The sequence below is a fragment of the Mycteria americana genome, chromosome 1 (genome assembly GCF_035582795.1).
Source record: "Mycteria americana isolate JAX WOST 10 ecotype Jacksonville Zoo and Gardens chromosome 1, USCA_MyAme_1.0, whole genome shotgun sequence".
Taxonomy (NCBI): Eukaryota; Metazoa; Chordata; class Aves; order Ciconiiformes; family Ciconiidae; genus Mycteria; species Mycteria americana.
Window position 1 is genome coordinate 26308795 of NC_134365.1, and position 13409 is coordinate 26322203.

General features: G+C 45.2%; 1 protein-coding gene across 1 annotated transcript; it reads right to left on the reverse strand.

Moving 5' to 3' along the window:
• Positions 1–1346: 1346 nt before the first annotated feature.
• WNT16 (Wnt family member 16) lies at positions 1347–12234 on the reverse strand. Its single transcript, XM_075491555.1, has 4 exons — positions 12146–12234; positions 11797–12053; positions 9513–9799; positions 1347–1811 (listed from the first exon to the last, which is right to left on the reverse strand). Exons 1-4 carry the CDS (start codon positions 12232–12234, stop codon positions 1347–1349), a joined length of 1098 nt encoding a protein of 365 aa, XP_075347670.1.
• Between the last annotated feature and the right edge of the window lie 1175 nt (positions 12235–13409).

Below are 13409 nucleotides of genomic sequence, written 5' to 3' on the forward strand. Positions count from 1 at the left end.
GGCTGTAATCTTATCACATTGGTTTTGGAAACCTTTTACATAACTTGCATAATTTAAATATTTACAAAATATAAACTTTCTTGTCTTATCAAAAATAGGTCTTTGCACATTTAAACAACAGAAATCCTTTCACACGATGCTTTTTAAGCCAGGCATTAAATCATTGCATAAAAATAAACAACCTTTCACAGATGTAAAATAAAATTGAGCCAACATATGGAGGGGCAGAAAATGTTATCAATAACAGTTTAAATATTTTAGTAGTGTAAGCCAATTCATAAATTACATTGTGCATTGAACTTACTTAGGATGCAATCTAATGAGAAGTTCTAGCTGCTGCTTCTATAAGAGAAAGCAATGTTTTAAAAAATCTTTGCTTTATGGCAGATTTCTTTGGGCTGAATCTTGTATGGTTAATTGTGAAAATGATGGTGAACCACCAGTGAGATGGTTGAACATGTCAGGTTATTGCATACAGTCCAACAGTGGGGTGATGACCATCTGACTCGCAAATTGTATGTTCAGATACTGAGGAAATGCCTGCAAAGGATTTTATTTCCTTCAAATACCAAACTGTATTTCTGTCCCTTCTCAGACCTGTCCTTTGTGCATTTGAAAGACAACCTATAAAAAATCCCGAGGTTGCTGTTTGGTACACCATTCATGTTCATCAAGCTGTGCTCCAGCCTCTCTGCTCTGGACACAGCTTGCTCCACGCCGATGGACCCTTCTGTTCCACCCAGGCAGTGCCCAGGTCTCTGCAGTCACGCATGTTTCTCAGTACCAGATGCTTTTCTGCATATTATGCAGAAGACAGCTTTCCGAACGGTTGCAAAGCAAATGCTTCATGGCCAACAGCAGAACATTTCCCCTATCTTTGTTTTTTTTCTAAAGCCTGCAGAAATGAACCATCTAGTGGATCCATGTAGTCCCAGTTATAAAAATACAGACATAGGGATTATATCTAACGTGTCTTACACGCTCTCTTAACTCTTCAGTCTCTGGCTAAAAAGATCTTGAGTTTTCTTCACTGTACCTACCGACCACATGGATCTTCAGGACGTCGTAGCTATTAAAGACTTGGGAAGTCTTTAATGCTCGTGGAGTTACATGTTCAAATGTGTCATCAGGAGTCCTTTTTTGTTGTTTTAGCTGTCCCTGCGTGCAGGCTGCTGTTCCCTCAGTTGCTCTTTCATACGCCAAATGCTTGAACTACATGTCGTTTGGCAGTACCCATTCCCACTGAGGCTGATCCCCCTGCAGTCCCACACAGTAAGAGTAATTACTGCCTTGTTGTGTGTACCAAACAGTGCGGGATGGTTTGGCTGCGTTTTCTGTACTTCATCTTATTTGCAGGTGTGTACATCGGTCATGGTCTCGCACCTCCGGCAGCGCACGTAGCAGCACCAGACAAACTTGCATTCACACCTTTCCACGTGCCTGACGACGTGGGTGTTGTACCCGCGCCCACAGCAGAGGAGGTTGCAGCCATCGGGTCCCTCCGAGGTGCGGTTACATTCCCTTCCCTGAGTGCCAGGGATCCCCAGTTTTTGGTCTTCGACACAGTAATTGGGCGATTTGTTCACATACAGCAGGTCTTCTTTCCCAATTGGTATTTTTCGCTGGCTTTTCTCTTTCCTGCGTAGGTTTTTTTTCAGTCTGTCTGATATCTGTATGCTGTTTTCATACTTATGCTTTAAAAACCGGCCAATCTTTTCAAAGGAGGACATTGTTTTCCAACAAGTTTTCACAGCACAGGACCCAGACACACCGTGACAACGGCAATCCACTGACATCAGCTTTGCTACAGCCTGAAAGCAAAGGGAGAATGACATTTGGATGCAGTCTTTCATTCATTAGGAATACTGCCTGATAGCAGTAACACAGAGGTCTCGAAGTACTTAACATTACAGCTGCCATTGCCATTTTGGTGATGGGGAAGCCAGAGCATAGGAGGATACATGTTAGGAATCAGGTTTCCGACTCCAGACCCCCACTACGGGAGGCCTGATCTTCAGAAGTGCTCTGCATTTGCACTTTGCAATGGCGATAACATAGCAATATCGAATCACAATAATGAAAGCTTGTATTTCTGGCTGGCTTTTCCTTCTGGAGGATCCTAAATACCTGAAACGATGTGTCCTGTGTCACTCCTCCCACCGCTGGAACGCAAATGGCCTCATGGGGAATAGCAGGAGGGGAAGCAGGGACAGGGCAGGTAACAGCACCGTTCCTACATCGGAAGACATTTACTGGGCAGGTCGACGCCATCTTTTAAGGGTGCCTTGGAGCTACTATCAAGATCACTAAACATTCACGACACAGTCTGTAACTAAGGCCACGGGAATGGCTTGAGGTCGCACAACAGTGTCTGTGCGACCAGCGTGGCTCAGCGCCCAGGCAGCGCAGTGTACGGCCCGCAGGCGCCTCGGGGCAGACCGGTGCTGGAAGAGCAGGAGGATGCCCACGTCTCTGAGCTCCACAGAATGTCTGTCAAAGGAGCCACTATAGCTCAGCAGAGGTATCTTCAACTCAGGTACTCTGGAGCAAATCTCAGGTGCTTCCCACTTACAGGATCAAGCCCTGTTCTTGTAATTTAGGCATACTGATACTGTCATGGGTTTCTAGTGTTTCCAGTTGCATCACGGCTCTAACACAATTTGATAGTTGTCCTCACATTACTTTTATAACTTTCAATGTTTTAGTAACATTTCCACAGTTATTACCAACATTACAATATCCTTAGGTGGGCTGCTTTTCTACACTCACGCAGATGCAAGCACCGGGCTGAACAATGACTGTCTGACCAACAACAGGAATCTGCAGCCTGCGTTAAGCTTTTGCAACACTCAAGAATTTTGGCTCCCTTTATACGAGACAAAGCCTCAAAGAACTGGAATCTGTAAACAAGCAGTAATCTGGGACTGCAATTCAAGTAGTCAGCAGACAATCGATATAACACTTCCTTCTGGAATATCAAATAGTTATAGTATAAAATTATACAATTAGACGTGTGACACATCTCATGTTGCACTTTGGAAAAATGCACAGAAAAATCATTGCATGCACAGATACAGCAAAAGGACAAGGTATCATCATTCTTGGTTTTTTTTGTTTTGCCTTTCCATTAACGTACTCTCTGGAGCCATCCTGTAGACTCATACGAGCCATTGGTTAATGGTGTGGAAAACCCATGCTAGTGTCTCCCATTTTACTAACCTTTTCCCTCATACTTCATTTCCATAATAAAGGCAATTGGGAAAAGTAATAGAAAGAGTGAATTTTAAATGAATCCATAGTAAGTTCTCTTTAAACTTCTCATGCAGCAAGGTCAACACAGATTCAAATGATTCTCCTGTGGAGGAACCACTATTTTCCACAAAGTGGGGAAGACAAATCCAACTTCATGCTGTTTATTAAAATTCACCCTAAACCTTCACTTACTCCACAGCACCCACAAATATTAACCACTGTCAATCTATGTCTTTCTCAAACTGTCTTACGGAAGAAAAAACAGAAAACAAATCTATCTAACATCCTCATCTGGTTTTCCCTAAGAAAGTATTTTCATTTGTGCCTGTTCTTAAGCCCTGATTCTGCAGTGAGACCAGAGCCCTGAAATCCTGCTGAGCCCTACTGACCCTGTGCATGACTAGAAATAAACTCAAGTCCCAGACTGCTTATTTGTAGCTCAGGCAGCACAAATGCCATCCTCAAATTTTCAGAGCTAGTCAAGTCATGGAGCAGATAAAATGAGCTGTTTCTACCCTGTGTGTTAAACTGGGACTTTTCATCATGGTAAAGGCGGTCACTGAAGTTTGGGACGAGTCCAACATGGTTAAATCCATTGATTTCAGTGGGAGTTGAGGCCTCCTGGCACATTCTGCCCCAAAGATATTGACACAAGCCCGAGCTGGTATTTGCATATAACTCTACAAACATTATTAAAAATACACATGACCAAAGTGTTTGCTTGGAGTCACATCTTTGGTTAATGAACAGGACCTATTTGTTGGTAGAGGTTACCTATGGAAGCCAAACAAGCAAGGCATTCAAAGAACCATTAGCAAGAAAGAGCAGGTGTATGCCCTGACCTAGAACAGCCATTAGCCTTTGCAAACTAAACCTGGTGAAGTGATGCACCAATGCAGGAGATATTTCCAGGTGCTGTGGATTGCTTTTGGGATTGGAGATTTTTCCTTATCCTGGAAGAAATAAGAATATTGCAACAAGCAGACCCTCACCCCAGAGCACATACAGACTCTTTCAGTGGCAAATCAACTGGCAGTAATTCTTGCAGATACTTATCTTCTCTCCTTCACAGGCTACTTTCTGTTTAATAGACAGACATGACCTTGCTCGTATCTCCAGAATCTATCAGTAAGGAAATCACTGGGTAGTCAGGCAGAATATGCATCGTTAAGACGTAACAGTGATTGAGGCAGATGAGAATTTGAGACCCAAGGACAGAAAGTCCTTGTTAGAATACAGATAACCTAATAAAATGTCAAGGGAAAGAGAAACATGGTATCAACAGATAAATTTTACACACAGTTTACAAACAGAAGGGATTTAATAGTATTTTCCAATTTCTAATGATTAGTTATTTGTATCATAGCAAGTAACTAGAATCTCAAAGTAGTTTGAAACCACATTGTGCTATAAGATTTATAAGGTTACAGATGTAATCCTTGCTTTCACTGCAGTATGACAGGGTACTAACTAGGGAAGAAACAACAAGGAAAAAAGTATACAATTTGGCTTGGGGAAAGAAGTGTACTTCCAAGGCTGCTAGAATCAGGCATAGTAAAATCTGCATGAGGCAGAAGGATCTAGAAATTGTCAGGGGAAGCACTGGACATGTCTGCTAGATGCTAAGGGCAAGTTACTTCCATGTGGACAAGTAGCCCAGCAAATGACACTCAAGAGTCTTTCTCTGAGGATAAATTAATGAAAACTAAAGGGAGACTGAGTTTCTAAATAGCAGAAACTGATGTTGGAGTCTCAGGCTGATATAAAAATATTAAAACGTAGCATATATTAGCAGCGTATGAAAGATCAGATCAATGCAAGAACTACAAATATGGTTGGGTGTGGAAGCACTGAGACCATCCATAGCAGTTACAAACATTGGTGGTTTTATTCTGTGTTGCTCAGGATTCTCACACAAAGCTTTGATACAATCTGTTGTAGAATGCTTTATGGTGTCATCACAGTTGTGCATGACCCTGGGCTATCACTTCCCAGCTGCTAGGATGGGCAAGTTGTCTGGTTGGACTCCAACATATTTTGGGTAACCTCTACTGCCAGCACAGGGAACCGTCATCTCACTTTGGCTGATCACAAAACATGCCGCTGGATTTCAGGCTGCCATGTGAATTTTAACGAACAAACTCCCGTAGCTGAACATCTGGCAAAATGTAGGGACTAGGAAACTTCTCTTGCTGTTTTCTTGCAAGCAAACCTAAGAGGGTGCCTGTAGAGCTGATGCAGCCTTCTGGTGGGACGTGATCAGTGTGGAACTAAGCTGGATCCACGAGTGTTGTGTTCAGCCACAAGCCCACCTGAGCCGTCTCTCTTGCCCCTATTGCCATTCTCTGCCGTCAGCCCTGGTAGTACTAGCACCACAAGAGCACAGGGTTAAGTGATGAACTGGATACAGTGCTGAACACTGATCTGTGTTAAAAATTAACCTGAAAAAAAGATCATTTTTAAGCTGGCTTCCTTTCACAGATCCAATTAACAGAGGGAGCGGCATGGGGTGGGAATGTGTGGTTAGAACAGGCGGATGGGCAGAGACTGGTCTGCAACTAAGGAGAGTGTCAGTGGAATCACAGTTTGTATACCCCTTAATGCCAATTAATGCTTAATAACTCCAAGCTAAGCTCTCTGTTTGCAGGCAGTTCTCAGCTGTGAGACAGGGGCTGCCAGTACTTGTTTTGCAATGGGAACCGATGCCTGTAACCAAACAGCCTCATTTAAGCCACTGGGAGAAGAAAGCAGGACTATTAATGAAGACAAGCATATGTCCTGCCAGAGGTACAGCAGTTAAGAACAGTTGCCGGCTGTTGGTGGGACTGGTACCAACCCTCTATTATCAGTAAACATAAACTCTCTGATGAGCCAACCTATTTCAATGTGAGGACAGAAGTCCTGCAGATCAAATAAATTTCCACAGGTGCAAAACTGAGCAGAAATTCTTCCATCAGTGAAAGAATACTACTACAATAATACTCAACCCATAGTGCCTGACTCCCCTCATCCTTTAGTTTAAGGAGCAGAGGTACCCAACTCATATATGCACATCTAGGTATACTGAACACTACAATGCTAAAAGATGATGAACATTTATTTTGTGGCAGAATAAGGAGTGAAATCTGGATCTTCTGAGGTTCAGGTTAGTATCCTAAACAGTGGACATCAGTCAAAGGATCCTTACTGTTTTAAAATTGATATATCCTGGATTTAACTATGAGATGTAGAAATGTAAAATAGCATTTTGTACGGAAATGGGAAAGGAACAAGAGAATTCTGCACATATCAGTTCCATTCATAACTCCAAACAAACGCAGAAGTGTTGTCCCTGGAAGAATGCTCTCGCAAGACACAGAACCAGGAACATGATAGTACTTATTACAAAAGTTCATAAAGTACCAAAATATATTGCAAAATATCCTTGTAAGCCCCAAAACATGAAAGTCAACGTTTTCCAACATCTCCTAGTTAAGGATTTTGAAACTGCAAAAATCAAGAGTTCTGCTAAACTTTACTTCAGCTAATATCGCTGCTACAAATCCCAAGTACCAACAATAAACATTCTCTTTCACTCTGGACAGTGGTCAAAATATTTGCTTTATCCTCCAGTTTGCCATTAAGTTACAAAATATTTATGCATGGAAGCTGACTAAATAGTCTGCATATTTTCTTCCAAGATAATGAACAACAAATACACCATTGATACAAAATCAGTGAAATAAGGATCTTCCAGCCTTTCAGGTTTGCAGTGGATGGGTTTTTTTAAAAACACAGTAAAGTGTCTTGGAAGAGGAATGAGCATATGTATCGTATGCACCAAATGAGCCTGTGACAGCATACTTTGAGAGCCTTGGTGGAGAGCTCAGTATTGTGAAAAGCCCGAAATCCTGAAAGGTCCTCAGGACCCGACGGATCCTTTTGGGTGGGATTCTACCACATTCCCAGAGACTGACAGCCTAGTCTAAAACTCTGCTTTCATAAAGTTGTTTATTGTAATAGGTACCACTCAACATGAATAGTAATAGAAGATACTACAGTTGCATGACATTAAAGATGTGGAATCAGAATTGATTATGTTTTCATGCATATAACCAGCATCTAAGATAACTTGAATCCTGTCAAAAATACTATTCATGGAAAATGAAGACTCACTTAACCACATCCTCCAAGCCCTTTAGCTCACTGTTTGAAAATACGTTATCTTTGACTGAATACACTCTTCCCCCTTGCCAGTCAGTCCTGTCCCCATGATGTAGGTGGCCCAACTGCCTGTGTGACCGCTATAGATGAGATCAGGGAACTGATCCAACTTTAAAGAAAGCAACCCCAAAATAAAAGTTTCTCTTCTAGGCTCTGTGTGTGTGTGTGTGGTTTTTTAAAGCTGAATGGTTCCTTGGTACAGGTCACAGAGCAAGACCCCAGACAGATGTGCTGGCACACCTGCAGGAGCGAGTGATGAGCACAAGGATGGTGCTGGAAGACCATAAGTGAACACTGTCACTGAAGACAAAAGGACAGCAAACTGCTGCTGCTGCTAACATAGAGCTAGAGGCAGATGGGAGAACAGGGTATCAGAGACCTGTGTCGCTGCCACCTAAACACAGAAATCACCTCTCTGTTTCTCTCTGAATTTCCTCTGGAGCCTTGCACTCTTCTTCCCTACACTTTGATTCTCACCCTAACCCGAGAAAATGGCACTGTCTAATGACAAACATGGGTATTAAAATAAAAATTCGTATCGGTACTGTATATTAAAAATAATGAAATTAAGAGAGATAATTTTATGGAGATTATTATCTCCTCCCTTAACTACCTCTCTCTACAAATGTGGTAAATGACCCTTTGCTCTTTCCCTAAGGAAATAATCACTTAATCTTCTGTTCCTCTTATTAACATCCCCTACTACACAATACTAACCACCTTTCCTTGGAGATGATTTAGCTGACTGGCATCTAATTAAACTCACAGTAACTGTTCTCAGCACCTACTTAGTTTTAAAGTTTGCTTCTTCTACTTCAGTCCTGAAAAGGGCCTATGTCCCTGAAAGATTTTCTGGTTTTCCAACTTATATATAATTATATAGAATTATAACTTAATTAAATTAAATAGAATATATTACCTTGTAAACTGTAAAAATTGGTTTAAATTAAAATAGTTTGCAATGATACCACCATGGCTCTTATAATGACTTACAGACAGATTCCCTGTCTATGGCTGATAGGAAAGTTGTTTTCAGTAAAACCCCCTGATGCTGTTTCTGGCTACAGGAAATTACTGAGTTACAATGGAGTCCATCAATACGTGTAGTCAAAATCAGGGGGTCTCCATTTCTTTTCTTCAGTTATAGCTGTGTCACTGAACAGAACGGATTTAAAGTATTGGGGCCAGAACGAGCCATTAAACACTTACAAAGTTAAAAACTCTAAGGTAAAGCAGAGAAACTAATTTTAAAGCAAGAAGCAGAATCCAAGTCTCTGCCATTCCAGATGTAAGCCCCAAGCACTAGATTACAGACTCACATCTCCCTGTATTGGCTGTTTCTGCCTCCATTTATCATCCTCTGCAGAGCAGGACAGGAGGACCCAATGTCACACACACCCACACACGCATTTCCTCTGCAACCGTGGGTTTGAAGTCCTTTAGGCTGAAGAAGAGCTATCCGAAGCCAATCTCTTCTCACTTCTCTGATGAGTGCCCTAACCAATGAGCTCCTTTAAAATAGAGGTGTAATTTCCATCCCATCTTTTAAAAGAAAAGGTTAACTCTCAATTTCCTCTCTGAACAATTCTAGACTTCTGCTCTCAGACAGACCCCAGGCTGTGGATGGGTAACAACGCCTCACGTCCAGTCTGCCTGCTCATTCAGTATTAGAGAGAATTAAAAATGCAGGTCGTGATAATAACAGAATAATCAGTGAAAAAACTCCTAATGTATTATGCTGCTAACAGGACTACTTCAAGTTTGCTACAGAATATCAAATACCTATTTGAGATTACTCTGATTAGCACTCCAGATCTAATTCTTATTTTGTGATTTTATTTTAACCTGTGAAGTTTAGTTAGTTTAGTTTAGTTAGTTAATTAGTTAAAACCAGCTCTGATTCTGGGTTTGTACACATTGCTTTGGCAGTGTTAGTGCGGTTCTTGCCATTGGCCCCATCTGTACCTGCAGTCAAGGACAGGCCTTGTTTGGTTGATACCATTTTGCCAATGAAACCGAACAAGCGATTGCTGCCATTGCTGAATGGTGACACATACCTGCCTCCCAGCCTCGTTGTTGTGCAGGTTCATCGCTGCCAGTCCGCTCCTGCTCTTGCCCGTTACGTTCTTAATGGGCACATCCAGGAACTTTCTGCTGAATGACATTCCGTAGTGGATATCGTCGGAGCAGCCGCCCCAGTGCCAGCCCTCGCTGACTGACCCGCCGTGCCGCAGGTTTGTGTCGCAGGAGCACTCGGTCATGTTTCCTGCGCTGCACGATCGCGTCACCGAATGCACGAGTCCTGCCGACGTCACTGCGTATATGAACGCGGTCTCCTTCGTGCCTACAAAGCAAGGCACGAATGCATTACCTCATAACTCCCTCTGATTACCTTCCCGGCAGAGCTGTAGAAACCAATTTTACAAGCCAGACTATTATTAAAAAGGAACAGTTACAAGTTTAAAGTCATCACAGCTTGGTCTGTAGAGTTAACTTGTTTAAAGCAGTGGATATTCACATCCAAAAAAGACTTCAGGGCCTCTTCATATGACCGTGCTATTAATGGTACTGTTTCTGGCTGCTTGTACCATGTGATTTTTGGTAACTCCTTTTTAAGTCTGGTTGGAACTTTATTTGCCCCAGAAACTTTCAAGCCAATTAAGTTCTAATAAATAAATAAATAAAAAAATCAAACCCAAAACAAACCACACCCCAAACCCCTTACTCTCCACTCTGCTTTTCACTATTCATATTGATTTGAAGAAGAAGAAAGGCTTAGTTCAGATCTCAGAGGAGGAACTTGAAGCTGTCACGATCCCGGGTTACTTTGGTATAGGGCCAGAACTTACCTCATGCTAAATTTAGCAAACATTGAGGTTCTAACTCACAAAGGTTGCAAACAGCCCCAAGAAACTTAAACCAGGCAGAAAGCAGGATGGCACAAGAATATTTAGGCCATGTGCTTTTCCTTGAATAAGCTGGCCATGGGAAAGACAGCAGTATAAAAAGCCTTTAACTGTTCCTATTCTATCTCAGAAAAATCATGGAGGGACCTGCCTGGGCTTCTTAAGCCAATCCTATTCTCTGAAACTTCTGGCATAACGTGGCACGGATCTTTAAACCGTGTTAAGCAAGGTATACTCTCTAAGCAAACCAAAAATCAATGCCTGGCCATTAACTGCAGCTAAAATTTCACTGTACTAATTTTCACTGTTGTAAAAACAACTTGTTATTTCCAGTCTCCCAAGTTCCTGCTCATGGGCAGGAAAGTTCCTGTTTGTTTCTCCCGCTCGTATTAGTCTGTGCTGCTGGTACCGTCATAAAATGTTTCCACAGTACATACTAGTGAAGCTTCGTGGGTTAGCAGTGTCACTCATTCACAGGTCTATAGGAAGAGTCCTTCCCATTAGACAGAAGGACTAACGTACAATACGTATGGCTACATGTAATAGGGTAAACTGCTCCCTGGTTTATTTTTCCTTTTCCTTTTTGGAATACGCATGATTTTTTATTGCCCATTTTACGTTTTCATGGTTAATATTTGGGATTTTCCACTGTTGTATTGTAGTATGAAGTGAAGATTGCACAAACACAAAATGAAGTACTGCAATAGTTAAGTTCACCTCAATGGCTGCGTTGAAATCATTGAGCAGAGCGTTCAAAAGAAACTTGCAGGATCAAGACCTTTGATACAAACCAAACGTCCCTATTTCAGTGTAAATTTCAGCGATTCCATTATTAGTTCGCACAACGAAAGCAGCTTCGGTCTTGCTGTGCTGAGCAATACCGCCTAACTGAGCGCATATGATACATTTTAAAGTAATTCGCATTGCATTTGGTGCTGTGAGCAGATTTTTACCTGCAGTCAAGCGACCTTTTCGAAATACCATGTGTCATTACCCCACTCATTTAGTAATTACGACATAAGGGGATAAACCCAACATCAGGGTAAGAATAACAACATTTCAACAGAGTTAAGTGGATCTAGTCAAAGGCGCTGCCATCCGCGGACGCACTAAGCAAAAATTACAATAAGCCACCCTAATTTCGGAAAGACAATGGCAGGTTTCGTCCGCTCGGTGCGTTTCGTGTACCTGTCTCAGCCTCCCGGGGCGGATGCGGCAACCGCCCTCCACGACGGCACTCACTCCTCCGCCCGGCTCTGCCGCGGGACGGCCGGTCCCCTTCCCCGCCCCGCCGGAGCCCCGGCCCCCCGCCGCCCGCCCCGCAGGGCTCCTCCGGGGAGAGGCGAACCGGGGCAGCCCCGCGCCCCTCCCTGCCCCGGCGGGGCGGCGGCGGGCGCACCTGCGGGCCGGCGGCCCCGGCGGGGCGGACACTCACCGCTGCTGAGCTGGTGCCCGAAGGCGGCGGCGGCGGCGGGGGCGGCGGGTCCGCGGCGGGCGGGCGGCGGCGGGCGGCAGTCCCAGCGCTCGTGTCGGAACTGGCTGCGGCACTCCTGGAGGCCCAGGCGCGCTCCCTCCCGGATGGCGGGCACCAGCTCCGGCTTCTGCTTGCACAGGTCCTGCTGCCGGCGGCTCAGCGGCGGGCTGGCGCAGCCCGGCTTCTCCGGCCCGCCGGCGGCGGCGATGCCCAGCCACCTGCAGAAGCAGCCCCCCCGTCAGCGCCGGGCCCCGGCGGACACGAGGGCACGGGCGCCGCGCAGCCCCCCCTCCCGCGCCCGGCTACTCACATCCAGGTGCCGCCGGCGGCGGCGGGGCCGAGGGCGAGCAGCAGCGCTGCCCGCAGCAGGCACGGTCCGAGCGGGGCCCCGCGCCCCATGCCCGGCCCCCCGGCAGCAGGGACCGAGGGGGCGGACGCCAGCGGCGCCCCCCTACGCGGCTCTCTCCTCCTCGGGGGGCAGGGGGCAGCCGGCGGGGGAAGCCCGGGCCGTCGGAGGGCCCTCCCGGGGAGGCTGGGCTGGCGGGGCGGGCGGCAGGAGGGGAAGCATTGGGAGCGCTTGGTTCCCTTCAAGGTGAGAAAGTTGGGTTTGATGTTTTCCCCGGCTCTGCCTCCCCCGGCCGCGCATTGGCCGCCCGGGGGCCGGGGCGGGCCGGGGCGGGCCGGGGCGCGGCGGGAGCGCGGGGGCTGCGCGCCGCTCCGCGCCGCTCAGCTCCGCTCCGCTCCGCTGTGCCCGGCCGGGACCCGTGGAGCTGGGGAGCTGCTCGCCAGCCCCTCTGCGGTGCTGCCCCTTTCCTCTGGGATCGGAAGCGCTGCGAGCGCCTGCGAGGCGTGCTGGCGGGGGTCCGGGCGCGACAGAGTGGGGCTGCGGGCAGAGGAACCGGTAGGTCTGCAGTGATTTCATCCGCGGAAAGAAGAGAAGGCACAAAATACTCATGTCAATAAATCATAACATTCCCCACGCGTTTTATTCAAATTCCCCAATGCTGTAGTAGTATTAACTAACTGGCTCCAGAGTTACGACAGCATTTGTCCACTCCTGTTAACTTCAGTGACAGACTCTTATCGACTACTACCTTAATTACTTACTTGTTCATTTTACACATTAAAAGCCAATGAGTCAGCTAGCACCTGATGAAGAGCTGGTGTTGGCACTCTGGACTTTCAAGTCTTCTTTGATCACAATATATTGCTGCTTCCTTCTGTGTAAGTGAAACACCTGCACTAAAAATAATCTGGGTAAAATGGCAGCTCTGTAAAGGCTTTGATTTGACACAGTTGTAAACTGGTGAAATAGCTCTTGTTGACTGACAATAGCTCTAAGTGAAGAGCAGAATAAATCATTTCAAATGATAGATGTACATTTTTAAGAGTACAACATGTAGAGAAATAATCACGTAAATGTGGTGTTCCCCTTGTCTTTTTCCCCATGGATATGCTGAGATATTTTAAGAGCACGGGCTGTGGTACATTTAGGTCTATAAAATTATGTCTCCTTCCTACTTCGTGCTCATTTGCCTGCTCTTAAAGGGTCTCCAAAGCACCACCGGTTCTTG

What these genes read in the sequence shown, in the direction of transcription:
- WNT16 (XM_075491555.1), bottom strand. Translation starts at nt 12,234, where the DNA reads ATGGGGCGCGGGGCCCCGCTCGGACCGTGCCTGCTGCGGGCAGCGCTG. An exon ending in GCCGCCGGCGGCACCTGGAT is followed by an intron (nt 12,054 to 12,145) that starts GTGAGTAGCCGG and finishes CTGCTTCTGCAG; the next exon opens with GTGGCTGGGCATCGCCGCCG. An exon ending in ACAACGAGGCTGGGAGGCAG is followed by an intron (nt 1,812 to 9,512) that starts GTATGTGTCACC and finishes CTTTGCTTTCAG; the next exon opens with GCTGTAGCAAAGCTGATGTC.